Raw genomic sequence first — 23,814 nt, 5'->3', positions numbered from 1 at the left:
GTCGCCAGCCCTCACTCCTCATTCAAGGTTAGAGGGTCTGTCTGAGGCATAACTGGAACCCCTCACAAAGGCCATGTCTGTCCGAAACTTCATGCTACTGGGTGGCTGGCGGCGCAGCAGCGACTCCTTCTGGTCCTGGGGTAGAGGCTCATCATAGATGGTGGAAATGAGTCCCAAGCCAGTTCCACAACTCCTCTTCAGTTGCCCAAATGGTTGGAGCTTCTCTCCATGGTACCTGGATTTAAAAAGGACTTTCAATGAGAGGACACCTGGTGAAGAAGTTTGAAAAAGGCAGAGAAATAGCTACTACCTATCCAGTTTGTCCTAAGATGCAAAACTGTGGGATTTTTGTTTTGCTTTGCTTTTGCATAAGATAATGAGGTTGAACCTAGAGTCTTGTGTTTGTTAGGCCAGCACCTACCAGAGAGCCACCATGAACCACTAAAAGCAGAGCTTTAAATCTGGATATGGCCACTGATAATCTGTGCCACAAACAAGGACCTCAGAATGTTCATTCCATCACTATCTTTTTCCTTGACAGTTATCAAATTCAAACTCAGACCGAGGTGAGAGAATGACTCTCTTGGGAGACCCTGTTAAGACTTAGAGTTTGGCCTAAAACAAAAGGAATAGTTAGTGCCAGATCCATGTTTTCCTCCCCATTTTGATTTGAAGTTCATTCCCCAGGAGTACCCACCCCCAAATCAAAGGGAAACCAGGACACAGCTTAAAGCTAGCTTGTACCCCAGAGGAAGTTCCTCAGCTATACCCACCCTAGTCCACGCTTGCATCTGGGGTGCTGGCCATCACCATCTAGAGCCTCAGGCACCCCAGAACATGTGCTGCCCAGGCCCTGACCTTCTGCCCAGCCTTGGCGCTCCATCACCTTCCGGCCAATGCCCTGCAGAGGAAAAGAACAAGATTCAAAAATTGGGTTCAAGCTGGGCACAGTGGTGTACACCTGTAATCTCAGCACTTAGGCGAAGGCAGAAGGATTGCTAGTTCAAAGTCAATCCGTGATACAGAGACCCTGGCAGAGGTAATGGGGATAGGAGGAGGAAGAATGGTAGTAAAGAGGGAAAACATACAGGCTGGCATAGTGCTCACTCACCTTGGTGTGGCGCTCAAAGGTGCCCACCTGGCCTCTGATCAAAGACCCGTCTTCCTGACCATCACGAAGTCTCTGTTCTAAACGCATTTGCACAGAGTCTCGAGCATCCTTGTCTCCACCATCTGAGAGAACAGAAATCCAGTTTGTGGAAAGGTACCTTCTCAGCAGAAATAAAGGACCAGAATTCTAGAATTCCCCACAAGATGTACTGATTCATTTCATATTTCCTATTATCTCTGATCAAACTGGAAACTTACCAACAACAGGAATTATAACCCTGCCCATCTATAAAGATGAGGACCTCGTGATACAGAAAAGTCAGAGCCAATAGATGACAAAATGAAATTAGAACCTAGGTCTCTCAACAGCCCCAGCTTATTTTTTACTCTAGAACTAAGTTCTGACCAAAAAGAACCTGTCCATCAAATCTGAGCCTCCTCAGAGCTGTTCTAACATGACTTTTCTCACCAAAAAAGGACAACGTCTCCGTCTACAGCTGGTACTTTAAGTCAACAAAAGACGATGAGTGTAGTTGGCCCTCTGTATCCATAAATTCTCTATCTGTGGATTTAACCAGCCACAGATTGAAAATATTCAGGAAAAGTTCATCTGTACTGAATCTGGACAGAATTTTTGTACTCCCTTTACAATAGTATTTCCATTACAACAGTTTTAGTAGGACATCCAGAGGACATCAGAGATGATTTTTCTTCAAGAGAGGTGATTTAAAGGATACAAGAGTAAGTTATAAGCAAATACCACACCACTTTATATATAAAGTATCATGACTTTTTTGGGGGGGCAGATTTTAGCAAAAAATCTGTGGGGGTCTTAACACTAAACTGTACTGAGGGCCACCCAAAGAAACTGGTCCTATCTTGGCCTCTGATAAGCCTGTGTGCCAAAGTGTCCTCACAGGACAGTATGCCAGTTACACCCCTTGTCCAGTACCTCTGTCGTAGTACACGCTCATATCCACATCCCAGTCATCAGCGGTCTGCTCATCAAAGTCTGCAGGATATAAGCAGAGTGGGTGAAGGACTCAAAGGTCTGTTGAGAGTGAATTGTAGCATTAGACACAATTTGTAGAACCTGGTGTTTTGGTCTGTATTTTCAAGTGCTTTCTTCTAGGATTATTTAGAATTAAGAGTGCTGGGCGCAGTGGCTCACACCTGTATTCCTAGCTACTCAAGAGGCTGAGATCTGAGGATGGCGGTTCAAAGCCAGCCTGGGCACTAAAAACTGTGAGACTCTTAACCACTAGAAAATGGGAAGTGGGGCTATGGCTCTAGGGGTAGGGTGGTAGCATTGAGCTGAGGAGCTCAGGTACAATGCCCAGGCCAAGGAGTAGGGTGGTAGCCTTGGGTTGAAGAACTTAGGGACAGCACCTAGGCCCAGAGTTCAAGTCCCATGATGACAAAAGAAAAAAAAAAGGAAGAAAGAAAGAAAAAGAGTGCACATATGCACATATGTCTTTTCTATCCATCCTACTGATTCTTTATTACATACCAGGATCACTGGTGTTTCATATACAATAAAGGCAAGCCTTCCCTAGCTTTATTTATTGACTTTTTCTGGTGGACAAGGGTTTGAACTCAGGGCCTCAAACTTCTCAGCTTAGCTTACTTGCTTGCTGGCATTCGACCACTATAGCCATGTATTCATCCTGGCTTTTGCTAGAGAGAGGAGTTTCTTGGACTTTCCACCTTGGGTTGGCTTCAAACAATGGTCCCCCAGGTCTCAGCCTTCTAAATAGCTAAGATTACAGACATGAACTACCAATACCCAGATTTCCTAGCTTTCGTTTCTGACTCATTGTCAGGGAATAAACCAAATAGAGTAGAGAAAGATAATATAGTAGCGATCACCCCTGTCCTGACCTGAGTGCCAGTCCGCCATAAGTTGCACCTTAAAACAGCCCCCAGACTCTCACATGTTACAGGCTCAGTCCCAGAAAGCCACTACTGAGAGGTGAAAGAAATGCAGTGGGCCTAGTCAGCGGATTCAGGTTATTGGAGATACGCTCTTAAAAGGGTCTGTAGGACTTTGGTCTTTTCCTCTGTTTCCTATCCATAAAGTATATTGGCTTCCTGTGCCATGACCCCTTACTACAATGTGTTACCTCACCACAAGCCCCAAAACAACTGGGCCAGCAGGCAATGGTGGCTCACTTATACTGGCTGAGATCTGAAGATTACAGTTCAAAGCCAGCCTGGCACCAAAAAAAAAAAAAAGAGGCTGAGAATGTGACTTAGTGGTAGAGTACTTGCTTAGCATGCATGAAGCCCTGGGTTTGATACCTTAGTACCTCATAAAAGAAAAAGCCAAAAGTGGCACAAGTGGTAGAGTGCTAATCTTGAGCAGAAATAAGCTCAGGGACAGAGCCCAGGACCTGAATTCAAGCCACAGGACTGGCAAAACAAAACAAAACAAAAAACTGGACTGGCCTGGCAAGGTGGCTCACACCTGTAATCCTAGTTACTCATGTGGCTGAGATCTGAGGATCTTGGTTCAAAGCCAGCCCAGGCACTACAAAGCTCTGAGACTCATATCCCCCATTAAACTTCAGGAAATGGGAAGTGGGGCTGTGGCTCAAGGTAGGACAGTGGCCTTGGGCTGAAGAGCTCAGGGACAGCTCCCAGGCCCAGGGGTAGGGTGGTAGCCTTGAGCTAAAGAACTCAGGGACAGTGCCCAGGCACATAGTTCAAGCCCCATGACTCAAAAACAAACAAACAAAATAAAACTGGACTATGAACTGAAATTTCTTAAGCTATTAGCCCAGATAAACCTTCTCTCTCTCTCTCTTTTTTCTTTCCTGAGGAGCTGGGGAATTAACTCAGAGTTTTACACATACTAGGGAAGTGCTCTACCACATGCACCATGCCTTGAGCGAGTAAATACGTCTGGACAAAGGCTTTTGGGTAGCAGTTAAGGGGTAGGGGTTGAACTCAGGGTCTTCTATTTGCCAGGCAAGAGTACTACCACTTGGACCACACTTGTAGAAACTTCCCTTTTTCCCTTCCTTCCTTCCTTCCTTGCCAGTCCTGGGGCTTGAACTCAGGTCCTGAGCAATGTCCCTTAGCTTCTTCCCTCAAGGCTGGCATTCTACCACTTGAGCCACAGCTACATTTGTAGGTTTTTGGTGGTTAAATGCACATGAAAGTCTCTTAGACTTTCTTGCTGGATTGACCTCAAACCATGACCCTCAATCTCTCTCCTGAGTAGCTAGGATTACAGTTGTGAGGCACTGGCATCTGGTTTCTTTTTCTTTTGTTTCTCTTGAGAGAGAGTCTCCTTTTGTAGCAGGCTAATCTTACACTAAAATTCATCCTGCCTCCACCTCTCAAGTGTTGGGATTGACCTACACCTTTTCTCTTTAGAAGTTCATTTATTTCAGGTATCTGTGACAGTAAGAGAAAACTGAACAACCCAGAGCTTTACCGCCTTCTTCTTCTTGCCAGAACTGGGCGTCGGTGTAGAATACCAGGCCGGAACCTCCCTTCTCCCACTTAAGCTCAATCTCCTCTTCAAAGAGCCTCTCGGTGGTCCGCTCCTGCCTGGTCACGTCATCATGCAGTGCCTCATGCCGCTCCCACTCCTCACCCCGGTCGTCATCCTGGGAGAAGTGGGGAAAGGGGACCTGTGTATCCAGCTTCCCGACCTCAAGGCTCAGAGGCACGGAAGGAGGTGAGAAAGGGCTTTGAACCCCATGCCTTAAGGTTTCTCTAGAAGCAGTGCATATGTAGACCTGAGAACCCTGACCAATGCAAACCTTTACACTTCAACATGAGCTTCTCCCCAGCCCCTCCGTCAGGGCTGACTGGCTCTTAGCTCTGTTTTTGACTTGTGTAGTTTCCTTGCATGAAACATGTGTCTTCCTCCCCACATCCTTTTCTTCTCCACTTGGTTAAATCTTCTTCATCCTTGAGTCATACAACTCACATGAAGCCCTCCACTTAGACACATGGGACTCTCTCCAGTTTGAGCACACTTTTATAACTCAATTCCATTCATCCCAGTGACCTTGTGAGTTAACTTTATTATTTCCATTCTCCATAGAAGGAAACCTAGGCTCAGAAGAATAAAGTGATTTTCCTATAATGCACTAAGAACCAGCATATAAACCCAGGGTTCTATACAGTGTGGCCTTTCCAGATGCCAGTTTTCGCCAAGATTATAGGCTCCCCGAAGGCTCATAAATGGATTGTAAAATACCTTTGGGGGCCGGGAGTTTGGCCTAGTGGTAGAGTGCTTGCCTAGCATGCCCGAAGACCCGGGTTCGATTCCTCGGTACCACATACATAGAAAAAAGCCGGAAATGGTGCTGAGGCTCAAGTGGTAGAGCTCTAGCCTTGAGAAAGTCCCAGGACAGTGCTCAGGCCCTGAGCTCAAGCCCAGGACTGGCAAAAAAAAAAAAAAAAAAAAAAAAAAAAAATATATATATATATATATATATCTTTTTGGGGGGAGGAAAATGGGGACCAAGACATGTGAAAGGGTATCAATGTATGTGAAGTAATGCACCTTCTATCTGGCGAATGTAATGTAACCCTTCTATTAATTACAATAAAAAATATATGGAAAAAAATACAAATATATATATATATATATATATCTTATATATCTATCTTTGGAACTGTGTACTAGTCCCTGGTATACAACTGCTTGACTGAGCTTGTAGAATAACAGGTGACTCTGTCCTGGTCACATTTTTTGTAGCAGGTCACAGGAATCAATGCTGTCAAACAAGTGGTAGGGAGAAGTCAGAAGAGTGTCACTCTAAGGATGTGTGCTCATATGAAAGCTATGCTAAGCTAGGTACGCTGAAGCATGGGTGCCTTTTGACAAAAATAGCAAAACCGGTTTCCTAATAAATCCCACCTTCCTTTAAAAATGTTTTTTTTTTTTTCTGGGCACCAGTGGCTCACACCTGTAATCCTACCTACTCAGGAGGCTGAGATGTAAGGATCACAGTTCAAAGTCAGCACTAAAGTCTATGAGATGCTTATTGCCAATTAACCACAAGAAAAACTGAAAGTGGGGTTTGGCTCAAGTAGTAGAGTGCTAGCCTTGAGCTGAAGAGCTCAGGGACAATACTTCAGCCCAGAGTTCAAACCCCATGACCAACAAAAACAAAAACAAACAAACAAAAAACGGAAAACCTGTTGGGCCTGGGTACTAGAATTATAGATATAAGGACCAGCACCTAGCTTCCACCTTCCTTGTTTTATTTTGGTTAATTTTATTTATTTTTGTTGTCAGTCGTGGGACTTGAACTCTGGGCCTAGGTGCTGTCCCTGAGCTCTTCAGCTCAAGGCTACCGCCCTACCCCTAGAGCTCCAGTGCCACTTCTGATTTTCTGGTGATTAACTGGAGATAAGAGTCTCAAGGACTTTAGTGCTGGGCTGGCTTTGAACTACAATCGTAAAATCTCAGCCACCTAAGTAGCTAGGATTACAGATATGAGCACCAGCAACTAGCTTCCACCTTTTTTTTTTCTTTTTTTGTGGGTCTTGGGTCTAGAACTTGGCCTGGGCGCTGTCCCTGAGCTCTTCAATTCAAGGCTACTGCCCTACGCCTGGGCCTGGATGTTGTCCCAGAGCTCTTCAGCTCAAGACTACCACCCTATCCTTGAGCCAAGCCTCACTTCCTTGTTTTTTGGAGGTTGGCTGCTTTTGAACCTTGATCCTCAAATATCAACCTCCAGAGTAGCTAGGATTACAGGTATGAGCCACTGCGCTTGGCCTTCTTTTTCTTTTTTTTAATGAATGAACAACCATATCTGGAGAAAGGAGTCTAAGAAATGCCTACTATATTGACAATATCAAGAGTAGAAGCAGGGCTGGCTTAAGCCTTAAGTTGAAGAGCTCAAGGACAGCATCCCAGACCGAGCTCTAGCCCCAGAACAACAAAAGAGTAGAAGCTGGTGTAATCCATTGAATCAAGACAGCAAGTCAGAGGAGACTGTTCCCAGGCACAGGATGAAAGCCCATTAGAGACACAGAAACTGGGTTCTGTGCCTCTATTTTCTTAGATGATCTGAGACAAATTACTACATAACTCTCTCTCTTTGTGACAATCCTAGGGCTTGAACTCAGGGCCTGGGTACTATCTTTGAGCTTTTTTTGCTCAAGGCTAGTGCTCTAACAACTTGAGCAGAACTCCTTTTCCAGCTTTTTTTTAGGCAGTTGTAGGGCTTGAACTCAGGGCCTGAGCACTGTCCTTGGACTTTTCTCATGGCTAGAGCTCTACCACTTGAGCCACAGCAGCACTTTCAACTTTTTCTATGTATGTGGTACTGAGGAATGGAACCGGGGTGTTCATGCATTCTAGGTAAGCACTCTACCACTAGGCCATATTCTCAGCCTCTATTTCCAGCATTTTGATGGTTCATTAGAGCTAAGAATCGTACAGGCTTACTTGCCCAGGCTAGCTTCAAACCACAATCTTCAGATCATAGCCTCTTAGGTAACTAGGATTACAAGTATGAGCCACTGGCACCTGGCCCATAGCACTCTCCCTCTGTGTGTGTGTGCATGTGTACGTGTGTGTGTGTGTGTGTGTGTGTATAACTAGGCACTGGAACTAGGTGCTGGAACTAAGGCTTGAACTCAACCCCTTGCATCCTTGCTTGGCTTTTTTATTCAAGTAAGGAGCTTTATCACTTGAGCCACTCATCTACTTCTGGCTTTTTTGCTGGTTAATTGGAAATAAGAGTCTCTTGGATTTATCTGCGTGGTTTGGCTTCAAACCGATATCTACAGATCTCAGCCTGAGTAACTAGAATTACAGGCAGGAACCCTCAGAACCCAGTCGGTACAACTCGTGGTCACTGGTTTCATTTATGAAAAGGAACCCTTCTTATATCCCTCTCCCTCCCTTTTTTTCCTCCTCCTCCTCCTCTTCCTCCTCCTCCTTCTCCTCCTCCTCCTCCACTATAGAATCTTCTAGTAAAAACGCTGTACTTTTTCCCTTCCCTGTCCCGCCCCCGCCCCAAATAAAAAGGAAAAGAGGAAAAACATATATGCACATATAAATGCTGCTTTACATTTAGTATCAAGCAGTTCTCCTGCTCCTTGAAGACCCCCTGAGGCCCCCAGATTGAGGACCTTTGTAATATACTACTAAGAGAACATTACTAGTACCCTTTTTAAGCTGCCAGGAAGGACAGAATAGCATGCTATACTCACGTCATCAGAGTGAGACTCTTCCTCCTCTCTTTCTCCTTCATCCGCAGTCTCTTCACGGGTACTAACTGGTGCATCTATCAAGCAGGTCCCTTGGGGTATTTCCTCACCCTCTGCTGTGTACACATGCTCTTCCTGCTCCACAGTCTCAGATTCCTCATACTCGAAGGGCACATTGCCATATCGCCGGGAAGAGCCTGTCTTGGGGAACTGGAGCTGCAGCTGGGTGATAATTCGTGGGGGTAGGCGGCAAGCCCGAATCAACTCTAAAAAGACTCGCAAGGGCGTGCCCACATTCCCATTGGGCATTAGCACTGGTGGGTTAAGCTCTGGGAGTTGTCTCAAGTCAGTGAGAGAGAAAGCTTCACTCTCAGCTTTCCGACTCTGTAGCTGCTTCCTAGTTTTAAAGGGAAAGGAGTCCAAACCTTAGGAAGGAAAAAGAATGGATGTTGAAAACCACATGCTTAGCTGGGCTGGCTCACGCCTGTACTCCTAGCTACTCTGGGGGGGGGGGGGGGCTGAGATCTTAGGATCAAGGTTCAAAGCCAGACCAGGCAGGTAAATGAGAGAGACTCTTATTGCCAATGAACCACCACAAAACGGAAAGTGGCACTGTGGCTCAAGTGGTAGAGCACTAACCTTGAGCTGAAGAGGTCAGGGACAGCGCCCAGGACCAGAGTTCAAGTCTCACAATCAGCAAAAAAACAAAAAGATCCAGGAGTTTGGCCTAGTACTAGAGTGCTCACCTAGCATACATGAACAGCCCTGGGTTCGCTTCCTCGGTACCACATACACAGAAAAAGCTGGAAGTGGCATTGTGTCTCAAGTGGCAAGGCACTAGCCTTGAGCAAAAGTGTCCAAGGGCAGTGCCCAAGCCCTGAGTTTAAGTCTCAGTACTGGGAAAGGAAAGAAAGAAAAAAAGAAAGAGAGAGAGAGAGAGAGAGAGAGAAGCCGGAAGTTTGGCCTAGTGGCGGAGTGCTTGCCTAGCATACTTGAGGACTCAGTCCAATTCCTCGGTACTATATACACAGGAAAAAAAGGCCAGAAAGTGGTGCTGTGGCTCAAGTATAGAGCTCTAGCCTTGAGAAGGCCCAAGGACAGTGCTCACGCCCTGAGTTTAAGGCCCAGGACTGGAAAGAAATAAGAAAGGAAGGAAGGAAGGAAGGAAAGAAAGGAAGGAAGAAAGAGTCAGAAGCTTCAAGTAACACTTTCAGCCAGAAATAAAGTCATAGTTTAAATCTATTATCCTAATACTATTCACATTATAACCTCTTCAGAGTCCTTTCCTATCTTCCTGACAGAACCACTTGGCAATTATGTGCCATTGCTCATCACTGTGGCTGAGCACACAAAAAGTTCTTCCTCATTTGGCTCCTGTTGTGTGTGTGTGTGTGTGTGTGTGTGTGTGTGTGTGTGTGTGTGTGTGTGTGAGTTCTAGGGCTTGAACTCATGACCTGGGTGCTGTCCTGTAGCCTTTCCACTCAAGGCTGGTACACTCCCACTTGAGCCACACCTCTACCTCTGGCTTTTATGGTGGTTAGCTGAAGATAAAATGTCTCATGCAGGCCCTGGAGTTTGGCCTAGTGGTAGAGTGCTTGTCTGGCATGCACAAAGACCCGGGTTTGATTCCTCAGTACCATATACATAGAAAAAAGCCAGAGGTGGTGCTGTGGCTCAAGTGGTTCAAGCCCTGGGATTGGCAAACACACACGCGCGCGCGTGCGCACACACACACACACACACACACACACACACACTATGTCTGATGGATTTCCAAGCCAAGGCTGACTTGGAACCTGGATTCTCAGATCTCAGCCACCAAAACACAGCCTTAAAAAAAAAAGCAAGCCATCCCATTGCTGGTGGCTTACTGGTTACTCAGGATGCTGAGATCTGAGGATTGGAGATAAAAACCAACCAGAGCAGGACATGGTGGCTCACGCCTGTAATCCTAGTTACTCAGGAGGCTGAGAACTGAGGATTAAGGTTCAAAGCCAGCCCGAGGCATAAAAGGACCTGAGAATCTTATCTCCAATTAACCTCTAGAAAAGGGAAATGGGGCTTGGCTCAAGGGTAGGGTGGTAGCCTTGAGCTGAAGAGCTCAGGAACAGCTCCCAGGCCAAGTTCAAGCCCCATGACCCACAAAAACAAAATTAAAAAAAAAAAAAAAAAGCCAGCCAGAGCAAGTTAAGACAATACTCTTATCTCTAACCATCAAAAAGCTAGAAGTAGAGAGCTGGCTCAAGTGGTAGAGCAAAAAAGATCATGGATAGGTGGGGTGCTGGTGGCTTATGCCTGTAATCTTACCTTGAGGATTGCAGTTCAAAGCCAGCCCTGGCAGGAAAATCTGTGAGACTCTGTCTCCAATTAATCACTAGAAAACCAGAAGTGGTGCTGTGGCTCCAGTGGTATAGCACTACCTTGAGCTGAAGAGCTCAGGGACAGCGCCTAAGCTGAGTTCAAGCCCCAGGACAGACCCCTCCTCCCCAAAGAAAAGAAAGAAAAAAGATTAGAGATAATGCCCAGGCTGTGAATTAAAATCCTAGGACCAGTATGTGTGTGTGTGTGTGTGTGTGTGTGTGTGTGTACACACATATGCACAAACATGAAAATGAAAGGCTTAGAAAAATGCCTATTAAGTTCGTATTTACTGATAATTCTTTTTTTTTTTGCCAGTCTTGGGCTTGGGCTCAGGGTCTAAGCACTGTCCTTGGACTTTCTCAAGGCTAGAGCTCTACCACTTGAGCCTCAGCACCACTTCCAGTTTTTTTCTATGTAGGTGGTACAGGGGAATCGAACCCGGGTATTCGTGCATGCTAGGCAAGCACTCTACCACTAGGCCAAACTCCCGACTCCTACTGATAATTCTTAATGACTATTAGCAATCAGATGATATCTCTGACAATTACCTTTTCCAAATCTGTCTTTCTTTTTTTTTTTTTTTTGCCAGTCCTGGGCTTGAGCTCAGGGCCTGAGCACTGTCCTTGGACTTTCTCAAGGCTAGAGCTCTACCACTTAGCCTCAGCACCACTTCCGACTTTTTTCTATGTATGTGGTACCGAGGAATCGAACCTGGGTCTTCATGCATACTAGGCAAGCACTTTAACCACTAGGCCAAACTCCCGGCCCATCAAATCTGTCTTTCTGTATGTATTCTAAGCACTGGCTGTGTCCGACTGTTCTCTGCATATAAGCTAGTATCACACTGGGTCTATCAACAGAAACATTTGTTGAATGAACACATTGGAGGGCTCTACACTGTTTCTTGTTTCCCCCATCAAACAGTGAACTCAATCCAGAAAAGATAGATTGTCTGGGAGGGAGAACATAAAAAGAGTACAAAAGATAAAAGCAGACAGTTAAGGGCTGGGAGTTTGGCCTAGTGGTAGAGTGCTTGCCTAGCATGCACAAAGACCAGGATTGATTCCTGGGCACCACGTACATAGAAAAAATGGTGCAGTGGCTCAAGTGGTAGAGCTCTAGCTTTAAGAAAACTCCAAGGACAGTGCTCAGGTCCTGAGTTCAAGCCCCACAAAGGCAAAAAAAAAACAAAAAACAAGAGACAGTTATACGGAAAATATAGAGTCACTTATACCAAATCTTAACAAAATACAACCAAAATGCTATAATGCTGCTTGGCAAAAGACATTATCCCAGTGAGACACTGGCATCACACACTTGGAATTCTAACTAATCAGGAATCAGAAATCTGAGGACTGCAGTTTGAAGTCAACCCAGGGAGAAGTCTGTGAGACTTTTATCCCTAATGAACCAGAAAAATGCCTGACTGCAGATGTGGCTGAAGTGATAGATCAGCAGAGGTGAAGTAGGAAGTTAAGAAAGTAAAAGAGCATTCCAGAGTTCAAACCCTGAAACATGCACCAAAAAGTAAATAAATAATTAAACAAAAAAAAATAATCATAACATTATCCCTGAAGACTGGGCCAAACAAGCTGGCATAAACACCACCACAACCTTGTACAAAAAACCTTTTTTCTTTGGTCAGTCGTGGGGCACGACACAAACAGAGGCCTGGAAGAGTGCCACTGTCCTGGGGCCCTTAGGCCCAGCCCGTTACCTGATGCCTCCAGGGGCAGCCTAAGTCTGTGGATGTGACAGCGTCCGGGAAGCCAAGTCCCTTGCGCGTCCAGCCACCGGCGGCCAGAGTACATGCGAACAAGCTTCTGGGCCCGAGCCAGCCCCCGCACGGAGAGGACGCAGCAGCAGGTGCGGGCCTGGCCGCGGGCGGCGCCCCGCCACGCGAGAGCGCTCGCCCCGGCGGCCGAGGTCGGAGCGGGCCCCGGGCTCCCCGCGGCGGGGTGGCTGGGAGGAAGGCCCGAGGCCGGGGCCGGCGCGGGGGCCCCCTCGGGCCGATGCCGGTAGTGGAAGCAGAGGAAGCCCCCGCCGCGCTCTTCTCGGAACTGGCTAAAGTAGCTCCGTAGTTGAGCCGATCGTAATGCCGAAGGGATGCCAGTCACCACCAGGTAGACGGTGGCCTCGTCCTCCACCTCGCTGGGCGTCGCCATCTTGGACTATCATGTGATCTGTTGGCACTCTCGCGAGAACACAGCGACGCGGGCCGAGCCTCGGTCTTTATCGAGCTGGGAAACCAGTCGAACTTAACTGAACTAGCTTTTTCGTTTTTTTGCCAGTCTTTGGGCTTGAGCTCGGGGCCTGAGCCCTGGCCTTGGGCTTTCCTCAAACCTAGAGCTCCACCACTTGAGCCTCAGCGCCACTTCCGGCTTTTTCTGTGTCTGTGTTAAGGAGGACTGGAACCCGGATCTTTGTGCCTGCTGGGCGAGCACTCTACCACTAGGGTGGATAGCAATCCTGAGACTTGAACTCAAGGTCAGAGAGCTGTTCCTGAGCATTTTTGCTTGCGCCATAGCTCTACTTGCTGCTTTTGGAGGGTGGTTAAGCCTGGGCTGGCCTCGAACCTTGACCCTCAGATATCAGCCTCCAGAGCAGTTAAAGAGCGGCTAAAAAGGGTTTTTTTTAATATATTTTTTTAATTTTTGGGGGGTCATGGGCTTGAACTCGGCCTGGGTGCTGTCCCTGAGCTACCGCCCTACTCTTAAGCCAAGCCCCACTTCCCGTTTTCTAGAGGTTAATTTGAGATAAGCGGCTCAGATCGTTTTGTGCCCAGGCTGGCTTTGAACCTTGATCCTCAGATCTCACAGCCTCCTGAGTAGCTAGGATTACAGGTGTCAGCCACTCAGCTTAGAGGTGTCAATTTTTTTTTTTTTAACATATTTAGTTAGGTGCCTTTGGCTCAAGTCTATAATCCTAGCTACTCAGGAGCCCAAGATCTCAAGATAACAGTTTGAAGCCAGAAAATTCCCCAGGAGACTCTCTCCAATTAACCTCTCAAAAAACAGAAGTGGAGCCGAGAGTGGCTTGGTGGTAGAGTGTTTGCTTAGCATGCACAAAGCCTTGGGTTCCATATACACAGAAAAAGCCAGAGTGGTGCTGTGGCTCAAGTGGTAGAGCACTAGCCTTGAGTTCAAGCCCCAGGACTAGCAAAAAAAAAAAAGCCAGAAGTGGGACTGTGGTTCAGAGTGTTAGAGTACAGGGCCAATACCTAGGTCCAGAGTTCAAGCCCTACTGTTGACCAAAAAAAAAAAAAAAAAAAAAAAAAAAGAAGAAAAGGAGGAGGAGGGAGTTTTGCCTAATGGTAGAGTAAGCATACTTAAAACCTAGGTTCAATTCCTTGTTACTACATACATAGAAAAAGGCAGAAAGTGGCGCTGTGGCTCAAGTGGTAGAGCTCTAGCCTTGAGAAAGCCAAGGACATTGCCCAGGCCCTGAGCTCAAGCCCAGGACTGGCAAAAAAAAAAAAAAAAAAGGATAAGGGAACATGAGATGTTCACAGATGTCTGTGTCAGAGCTGGCTTTGAATATAATGCTCTGATCTCATCTTCCTGAATAGCCATTGGCACTGGGCTTAAGGTCCTAGAGTATGCAGATACCCCAGGGCAGGGCTGTCCGTTGCAGGGCACAGCACGCGTTAGCTGCCAGACTGCTTAATACACAGCTAATGCTTTGGCTAACAATGACTGGGATAGTGATGTTAACAAAATGGTACCCTAGGCTGATCCAGAGCCACAACTTCTCTCCTGAGTTCTACAGTGAGTCATCCCTGGCTGAACCTAGACAGAGATGGTGGCTAGGGAATAAACAAAGGCTGAATTGGCACCAGCCAGCCTGGTCCTGACCATGACTCACTCCAGCGCATACTGGTGGTGAATACCCGACCTGAGTCACACAAGTCTAAACGCAGCTCTCAGCAGAGATGACCAGCTCAGACCTTGAGTAACTTCCATACTGTGTTTGGACCTGTTTCTTCTTCCCTGCCTAGAAATGAGACACAAGTCCCACCCCAGAATAACGAGGACAGAGTTCTCTACCTTTGAAAGCGTGCAGGCTCCTGGACAAAGCTCTATTGCCCTTTTGACACTGGAGCATTCTTGTAACTTTAGACCTTTTTTTGTACCAGTCCTGGGGAATGAACTCAGGGCCTGAGCAATGTCTTTGAGCCTCTTTGTGCACAAGGCTCTAGTGCTCTACCAGGTGAGTCACAGTGCCACTCCTGCTTTTTTTTTTTTTTGAGTAGTTTATTGGAGATTAGAGTTTCCCAGACTCCTTCCAAGGCTGAATTTGAACCATGATCCTCAGATCTAAGCCTCCTGAGTAGCTAGATTATAGGTGTAAGCCATTGGTGCCTGACCTTCATATTTGCCTTTCTGTTGCTTGTAGAGGGCTTAAGAGGTAGGACACAGGTAGGCCACTCATTAGATAGAGACTTGAAACTGAAGTGTACTTCCTAGCCCCAAGGAGGAGTAGAGAAATTAGGAAAGAACAAATTTGAGCTAATAATGGGAGCTATTTAGATAATGAAAAGATTAAGTTTTGGGGGCCGGGAGTTTGGCCTAGTGGTAGAGTGCTTGCCTGGCATTCATGAAGACCCATGTTCGATTCTTGGTCCCACATACATAGAAAAAAGCCGGAAGTGGTACTGTGGCTCAAGTGGTAGAGCTCTAGCCTTGAGAAAGCTCAAGGACTGTGCTCAGGCCCTGAGCTCAAGCCCAGGACTGAAAATTAAAAAAAAAAAGGGCCGGAAATTTGGCCTAGTGCACGAAGACTTGGGTTCGATTCCTTGGTACCACATACTTAGAAAAAGCCAGAAGTGGTGCTGAGGCTCAGGTGGTAGAGCTCTAGCCTTGAGAAAGTCCAAGGTCAGTCCTCAGGCCCTGAGCTTAAGCCCAAGATTGGCAAAAAAAAAAAAGAAAAAAGAAAAAAGAAGATTAAGTTCAGAAAAAATGCTGCTGTGGGGTGTGGAGGGGGAGGTTCCCTAGTGTTTTATGGGGTTAGAGAAAAGGGGTGGCTTGAAGGGTCAGGGAGATACTACTGTTAACTTTTAGCGGCAGTTGAAAAAGGGCATCAAAGAAATAGGGGGAACCGCAAGTCCCTAAATCTCTTAGCTTGAGTCATGTCAGAAAAACAAGTTTTCTACTCCTGCAAGAGTATTGGGGCTTGAACTCCAGGCATAGGCAGTGTCCCTTAACTGTTTTGCTCAAGGCTGGCACTCCATCACCTGAACCACAGCCCTACTTCTGTTTTTTTAGTGGTTAATTGGAAATAAGAGTTTAATGGACTTTCTTGCACTGATGGCATCAAACTGCAGTCCTCAGATCTCCACCTCTTTGTTTTTGTTTCTCTTTGATGGCAGAGGCGACGGTAGTTGGTGTGTGCCCCTCTTCTTGGATATGGGCACTCGATGGCTGTGTGGTTTTGTGGTAGGTCTGATGTGCATTTGGGTTGCTGTATGGAGGTGAATGAAAATATCCATGCTTTTCTGTGCTGTGTATGGAAGGGTTGAAAATGTGTTTGGGGGAGTCGGTGAGTCACATGTCTGTGCAGTTGTGTTTGAGGTGCACATCTGAGTTACTTGCATCTTGGTTGTGGGGTCTGAGCTCTCTCTTTCTGACTAGTGTGTGACTGTTGAGCAGAAGATTGGGTGAGGGGCAGGTGTCCTTGTTGCTGGCACTGGTTGCACATCCTGGGGACACGACTAGTACAGTGTGTTTCTAAGATGGGGGCTGAGAGTGAGGGCTCCATGATAACTCCTAGGCTGTTGTCCTTGGGAGAATGACCTCTCACTGGGCAATAATTAACCTGACCCTCGGAAAAGGATTTAAACTTTGGTGACAGTTGGGTGGGGTCTAGTCAGGTCAGGAGGCCTGCAGGTCCTACAGGCTTTGGTGGTGTTATCTTTTTCTCCTGCCCACCCTTTAGGTCAGTCACCCTGACCAGGTCACAATATTTAACAAACATTGAGGCACAGACATTGACCAATCAGAACAGATGCAAGCTACCTCTGAATGGAGCAGTGCAGGAGGCCATGGCCGTGGCAAGTGCTTCATTCCAAGTGGCTGGATAGTGGGAATGTCTAGACAGAGGATCCCAGGCTCAGGGCATTGCAGAGGAGTGGCAGAGGGGGGTCAGCTAAGCCTCAGCCTGCCTTTGCCTCTAGGTAGCTTGCAAGCCAGCCCTAAGTAAGGGCTTTTGTGCCAGCTGCATGAATGGGAGAAATTGAAAGATCCTAAACTATAGAAATCGTAGTGGTCTTCTTTGATCTGTCTGTCTTTCTTTTTCTTTTCTCTTTTTTTCTTTTTTTGGTCGGTCATGGGGCTTGAACTCAGGGCCTGGGTGCTGTCCCTGAGCTCTTCAGCTCAACGCTAGTGGTCTACCACACTTGAGCCACAGCGCCACTTCCATTTTCTTTCTTTCTTTTTTTTCTTTTTTTGTCATGGGGTTTGAACTCAGTACCTAGGTGCAGTCTGAGCTTTTTTTTGCTCAAGGCTAGTGCTTTGCTACCTTGAGCTACACTCCATTTCCAGTTTTCTGGTGGCTAATGGTGTATGAGTCTGAAGAGGGCTGGGAATGTGGCTTCATGGTAGAGTGCTTGCCTAGCCTACATGAAGCCTTGGGTTCAATTCCTCTGTACCACATAAACAGAAAAAGCCAGAAGTGGCACGGTGGTTCAAGTAGTAAAGTGCTAGCCTTGAGCAAAAGAAGCTCAGGGACAGTGCCCAGGCTCTGAGTTCAAGCCCTAGGCCTGGCTAAAAAAAAAAAAAAAAAAGAGTCAAGAACTTTTCTGCTGGTGCAATCATTAGATCTCAGCCTCCTGAGTAGCTAGTATTACAGGTGTGAGCCAACCAACTGTACTTGGCCAACCCTTTTTTTTTTTAATTGTAATTAATAGAAGGGTTACATTATATTCGCCAGATAGAAGGTGCATTACTTAGCTATCATTGCTAACCCTTCTCATGTTTTTGTCCCCATTTCCCTCTCCTACCCCCTTAGGCCACCCTTTTTTGTTTTCTATTTTGCTGATACTAGGGCTTAAAATCAGGGCCTACCACTGTCCCTTGGCCTTTTCTGCTCAAGGCTGGTATTCAACCACTTGAACCACTTCTCCACTTCTGGCTTTTTGGTAACTAATTAGAGATGAGAATCATATTGACTTACTCACCTGAACTGACTTTGAACCAAGATCCTCACATCTCAGATTCCTGAGTAGTTAGGATTGCAGGCACGAGCCACCAGCACCTGGCTTCAGTGACCTTGTTTAATTTGTGGCTAGAGAGCTTCCTTATTGGCTGTGCCTCCGCTGTTCCTGAGGTAAGAGGAAGCGGGACTTAGTGTTGGGGAGATTACTTGAAAATCTGGGGATGGGAAAACTCTCGCTCCCCTTCCACACTGATAAGGGCAAGGAGTGATGGGGTTGTGACCTGGTATAATCAGCTTCAGATTATGTGTAAAATAAATCTCATCCCTTGAAGTAAAAGCCCACCAGTGCTTCACACTTGTAATCTACTCTAGAAACTGAGGATCATGGTTCAAAGTCAGCTGTGACAGAAAAGTCCATGAGACACTTATCTCCAACTAACCAGAAAAAAAGCTGGAACTGGAGGTGTGTGTCAAGTGATAGGACACCAGCTTTAAGCAGACAAAGCCAAGCAAGAGCACAAGGTCCCAAGTTCAAGCTCCAGTACTGGTAAACGTGTATAGACATGCATACACACACACATACACACACACAGAGTTAAGTCATCAACTTACTCGTAAAAATTAATGTTCTAGCTCCCCAAGGCCTGGTCCCTGGATCCCTTTGGATTCCTTCCCTTGGGTTCCCTCTGACAAGGGCAGAGAGTTGGAACTGGTGAACTGGTCCATTCCATATATACAAATTACAATGTATATCTTCAAGCATATCACATGTTTTATTACAAAAACCAATAAATTAATTTCGGTCTGTACAAAGGAATTGTGGATCAACAGTAATCTAAGCTTTCATCCCTGTCCCGGGAGAGGACCGGAGTTCTAGTCCAGAGGCTCTGGGGACCACCAAAGTCCTGTAAGGTAGCCAGAGCACTCTGTCCAAACCAAGGAAATTCGAGTTAGGGTTGCATGTGCGAGGGATTCCTCCTGTGGACTGGGTGCTAGCTGACGACCTTCCCCCTCGCGAAGCTTTGGCTCCCTCTTCCTCAGGTCACCTTAGCATCAGCATGTCCTCCAGGAGTCCAGTGATGTCAACATCTCCAATAATTGGCCGGAAGAAGAGGTCCCCAAGAAGGCCAGGTGGGATGCTCTTGAGGGTGGAGGCCATGAGGAGGACTCGGGCCAGGCGGCCTTGGCCTGCGGGGTACCAGGGCTCCAGGACTTCACACAAGGCCCAGTGAGCCTCCTGCTGCAGGTGTCTGATGTGGGAGGAGGCCTGGAGGCCTGGCACGTCTACAACAGAGAGTAAAGATGCCAGTGAGCACATACTTCCAGCTACCAGAGGATGAGGCAGAAGATAAGGCTTCTGCCTCCTATGCATGTTAATGTGTGTGCGCATGTCCACACACACACTCTAGTAATAGGGCTTGAACTCAGGGCCTGTTGTATGCTCTTGCTCAGCTTTTTTACTCTCAGCTAGGCACTCTCCACTTTAGCCATACCTCCAGTTCTGGCATGTTATGGGAGGAGGTCGGGGGGTGGGGGGGGGAGAGGATACCAGGGCTTAAACTCACTTCCATTTTTTTTCTTTCTGTTTATGTGGTCCCGAGGAATCAAACCCAGGGCTTCATGAATGCTAGGTAAGCACTCTACCACCAAACCACATTCCCAGCCCAGATATTAATCATTTAAGATGTTGCCAGACACGTGGCTCACACATGTAAGACAAGCTACTCAGGAGGGTGAGATCTTAGGATCGTGGTTCAAAGACAGCCTGGGCAGGAAAGTCCATGAGACTCTCATCGTCAGTAAACTACTCAGAAAAAGCCGGAAGTGGCACTGGAGCTCAAGTGGTATAGTGCTAGTCTTGAGCAAACAAAACAAAACTCAGGGACAGTGCCCAGGCCCTGAGTTCAAGCCCCACAACCAGAAATAAAAAAAAAAGGTATTCTTATGATATATATTATAGAATTCAGGGTGATATTTCATTCCATGAATATGTCAACTCATTAATCAAATCCAATTTCCCTTTTCCCATCTTCCCTTAAGCTTTCCTGTTCTCTAGCAATTACTATTCCATTTTTAGTTAACTTGTCTTGTTTTTTAAACTTCCACTTGATAATGTATATCACTTCTCTATGTCTGGCTTATTTCATTTAACATAATATCTTCCACTCTAATTCATGACATGGTGGTGTTCTTAGTCTCATAGTTTGTACCCAACCCTACCCCTGCCAGTTGTGGGACTTGAACTCTGGGCCTGGGTGTTGTCCCTGAGCTCTTCAGGTCAAGGCTACTGCCCTACCACTTGAGCCACAGTGCCACTTCCCATTTGTTGGTGATTATTTGGAGATAAGAATCTCACGGACATTTTAGTGCCCGGGCTGGCTTTGAACCACCATCCTCAGATCTGAGCCTCTTGGGTAGCTAGGATTACAAGGCCTAAGCAACTGGCGCCCAGCCATTGTTTTTGTTTTGAAGTCTATTTTGTCAGATAAAAGTATAACTACTTAGCCCGGTGAGGTGGCTCACACCTGTAATCCTAGCTACTCAGGAGGCTGAGATCTGAAGATCAAGGTTCAAAGCCAGCTCGACACTACAAAGCCAAGAGACTCTTATCTTCAATTAATCTCTAGAAAACAGGAAGTGGGGCTGTGGCTCAAGTGGTAGGGAGGTAAGTTGGCGTCAGTGCCCAGGCCTAGAGTTTAAGCCCCATGACCCTCCCCCCCCAAAAAAGTATAGCTACTTCTGGGCCAGGAGTGTGGCCTATGGTAGAGGGCTTGCCTAGCATGAATGAAGCCCTGGGTTCGATTCCTTGGTATCACACATACAGAAAAAGCGAGAAGTGGCCCTATGGCTCAAGGGTAGACTGCTAGCCTTGAGAAAGCCCAAGGACAGTGCCCAGGCCCTGAGTTCAGACTGGCAAAATAAATAAGTTATACCTACTTCTACTTGCATTGTTTTGATTTGACTAGAATACTGTTGCCCACTCTCTGTGTGTGTTTTTACTGTTGAAATGGATTTCTTACAGATAGCATATTGTTTGGTTTTGTCAGACTTGCCTCTCTCCCTCCCTCCCTCCCCCCATTGTGTGCAGGATGGCCTCAGGATCTCTGGAATGGCGGGCAAGCACTCTGCCACTGAACGATATCTCTCTGCCAACTTTATTCTACCACTTCCTTCTTTATTATCATTTTATTCTCTCATCCATTAAGACTAAGGACCACGATGTTTAGATCCGAGTCTCAGTGCTGTCACTTACTAGCTCAGTAACTTTGGGCAAACGATGACCCCCCCATCTTTCTTGTAAAATGCGGATTGTGATTGTACCCCTCTCTTGAACTTGTGACGTTTAAATGAGCCAGCACATATTAAACTGGGCCTAACATATGGTAAGAGAGATTTTACTACCGTTATCATTAGTCACTGTAGCCAGGTACAGGCAGCTCATGCCTACAATCCTAGCTAATCAGGAGGCTGAAATCTGAGGATCATGATTTGAAGTTAGCTTGTGCAGAAGTCTGTGAGACTCTTGTCTCTGACTAACCAGGAAAAAGCCAGAAGTTGAAGTTATGGCTCCAGTGGTAGGGCATTAGCCTTTATCAGAAAAAGATAAGCAAGAACAGGATAAGTCCCAGAGTGCAAGCTCAGTACTAGTTCACACAAAATTAATTATTGTCCTTTAACTTGTACCAGGGCCTTCAGGAATACTCTCTCCAGCCTTTGTTCTTTGAGCTGGATCTCTTAAGGACTTCCTCCCTGTTCCTTCCTCTCCTCTATAAAGTCTTTTTGAAGACCTAGAGGAGTTTAACCATCAGAACTTCCCCCATGCAGAGTGCCCTAGAAGACTTAGTAGAGACACAGCTGTGTCTTCCCCTTCCACTTTCCCTGAAGGTCAGAGCAAATTTCCCAAGCCCAGGGCCAAAGGCAGCCTCTGGGAGGGAACTGATCTGTTTGCATCTCTGCTCTGCTCCTCTCTGGCTGTGTAAGCTTCACTTTATCCCTCAGCTGCTCTGAGTGTAGTCTAAGAGAAGGCTATTCGATGCTAATAAGGATGCTAATAAGGATGCAATGAGATAACAGATGTCAAACCCTTAAAGGACTCTCTCTAGCTCCTGCCCACACTCCCTCTCACGTCCAGCATCACTGGGGAGCTCACCTGGGTTGAAGAGGATGGTTCCTTTCAGATAGGCATACTCCTTGGGGCCGAGCTTGAGGCTGAAGAAGGACTCCAGGCAGCACTGAAGCCATTGCACGGCAGCCAGGGAGGGCTGGGGCCTGTCGGGCAGCGGTTGGGTTCTGCTGTTGGCTCTGCTGTTGGGTTCCTCCAGCAGTATCTTCTTGAGTATGCTGGGCACTGGGGCCTCTGCCACCTCGAAGGTCACAGTATCTTGGGCTAAGCCAAGCAGGAAGAGGGGGACCCAAGAGCCCTGCAGCAGGAGCCGCTGATCTTGGATGGGCAGCTGGCAGAAAGATGGCAAGTTCCTGAGAAAGGCCACTGTCTTGGCTAGGACATCCAAAGCCTCCCTGCAGGTGCGATGTGGTGCGCGGAGGTGGACGGGTCGGTGCTGCCTGCAGAGGCAGTGGGTGCGGGAAGGGGGCATCGAGGAACTGGTCGCGAGGCTGGGGCTCAGCAGTGCATACAGAATGGCTGGGCGTCCGACAGAACCCTGACATGGGCAGGCCCCTCGATGGCTGGAGCTCATGGCTGGGGACCTGCTCCAACTTCCTCACTCTCTGGCCCTGTGTCCTGTTCTGTGGGTGTTATTTATATCCACACTAGGTGGGAGGGGGAACAGCCTGACAACCTTGACTCCAGAAGCCATGTTCATTCACACACACACACACACACACACACACACACACACATTGACCCTGGCAGGCCTGCTGGGGAAGTGGCGGGGGAGGGGACACGGGGTGCTCCACGTGGCACTGATATGGCTTCAGTCAATGAAGCGGTGGCCGGGGCTGGGTGCAGGGCATGGGGCCACCTGTCCGATTGCCCGGCTGCTCTTTATCAGATGACTCAAGTGGATAAACAGGGTCATTAACCCAGGCGTACCAAGGCACCAAGGCCTCAGGTACCCAATCAGCAGGTAGCTGTCACTGCCCTTTCCCTTAGTCCTCATTCTCATGTGCGTACAAAAGCAGGTTTCTCACTGAGCCAGGAAGCCACAAAGCCGGACAGGCCTTGAGTGGAAGGCCCAGCCTGGAAGTGTTTTATCACTGGCTTGTTTATTTAACCTTGGAGTTCTGCTCCTGTTGGAAGGAACAGACTGACAGGAAAGGAACCAGGACACTGGGGGGCTGGGAGGACTTTGCCCAGCTGGACAGTCTAGGAAGGCCTCTTCTTCCACCTCCTACGATGACAGGCCCTGCAGGATTAAGGTCCTTCAGACCCCAGCCCAGTCCTGGATTCCTACAGCCCCTGAGAAGCCCTCACAGATGCATCATGAGGGCTTGCTAGGTTCCAATCACTTCCTTTTCTTGTTGTTGTTGTTGTTGGTCATGGGGCTTGAACTCTGGGCCTGGGTGCTGTCCCTGAGCTTTTCAGCTTAAGGCTATCACCGTATTCCTTGAACTACAGCACCACTCGCAGTTTTCTAGTGGTTAACTGGAGACAAGAGTCTCATAGACTTTAGTTCCTGGGCTGGCTTTGAACCATAGTCCTCAGATTTCTGCCTCCTGAGTAGCTAGGATTACAGTTGTGAGCCATCACCCTGGCTGTTTTGTTTTGTTTTGCCAGTCCTGGGGCATGAACTCAGGGTCTGAGCACTGTCCTTGAGCTCTCTCAAGGCTAGCCCTCTACTACTGTAGCCACAATACCACTTCTGGCTTTTTCTGTGTATGTGGTACCAAGGAATTGAACCCAGGGCTTCATGCCCTGCGCCATACTCCAGGGCCTTGAACTTGTTAGGCAAAATAGTTACTTAATTACAAGACACTTCTACATTTTGTCCACATAGTTCACCCAGCCTCATTTTTTTTTGTGCTGGTACTGGGCTTGAACTC

At 47.2% G+C, this 23,814-nt stretch overlaps 2 protein-coding genes across 2 annotated transcripts; both read right to left on the bottom strand.

Annotated features, from left to right (window-relative positions):
- Positions 1-18: 18 nt before the first annotated feature.
- On the bottom strand, positions 19-12,837 carry Gpatch3 (G-patch domain containing 3). Its single transcript, XM_090335481.1, has 7 exons — positions 12,377-12,837; positions 8,302-8,723; positions 4,553-4,727; positions 2,063-2,122; positions 1,112-1,233; positions 774-901; positions 19-235 (listed from the first exon to the last, which is right to left on the bottom strand). The coding sequence occupies exons 1-7, from the start codon at positions 12,822-12,824 to the stop codon at positions 19-21; spliced, it is 1,572 nt and encodes a 523-aa protein (XP_090191607.1). The 5' UTR covers positions 12,825-12,837.
- A 5,728-nt stretch (positions 12,838-18,565) lies between these two features.
- On the bottom strand, positions 18,566-22,530 carry Nr0b2 (nuclear receptor subfamily 0 group B member 2). Its single transcript, XM_090335485.1, has 2 exons — positions 21,962-22,530; positions 18,566-19,095 (listed from the first exon to the last, which is right to left on the bottom strand). Exons 1-2 carry the CDS (start codon positions 22,506-22,508, stop codon positions 18,854-18,856), a joined length of 789 nt encoding a protein of 262 aa, XP_090191611.1. The 5' UTR covers positions 22,509-22,530; the 3' UTR covers positions 18,566-18,853.
- Positions 22,531-23,814: the final 1,284 nt, after the last annotated feature.

This window comes from Megascapheus bottae, chromosome 6 (genome assembly GCF_031878675.1).
Source record: "Megascapheus bottae isolate mThoBot1 chromosome 6, mThoBot2.hap1, whole genome shotgun sequence".
Taxonomy (NCBI): domain Eukaryota; kingdom Metazoa; phylum Chordata; class Mammalia; order Rodentia; family Geomyidae; genus Megascapheus; species Megascapheus bottae.
This window is presented reverse-complemented; position numbering and strand designations above follow the sequence as displayed.

Coding starts and splice junctions, on each gene's coding strand:
- Nr0b2 (XM_090335485.1), bottom strand. CDS start 22,508: ATGAGCTCCAGCCATCGAGGGGCCTGCCCATGTCAGGGTTCTGTCGGA. Junction 19,096..21,961: donor AACCATCCTCTTCAACCCAG/GTGAGCTCCCCA, acceptor TCTCTGTTGTAG/ACGTGCCAGGCCTCCAGGCC.
- Gpatch3 (XM_090335481.1), bottom strand. CDS start 12,824: ATGGCGACGCCCAGCGAGGTGGAGGACGAGGCCACCGTCTACCTGGTG. Junction 2,123..4,552: donor CTGGCAAGAAGAAGAAGGCG/GTAAAGCTCTGG, acceptor TATATCCTGCAG/ACTTTGATGAGCAGACCGCT. Junction 902..1,111: donor CCTTTGAGCGCCACACCAAG/GTGAGTGAGCAC, acceptor TTTCCTCTGCAG/GGCATTGGCCGGAAGGTGAT.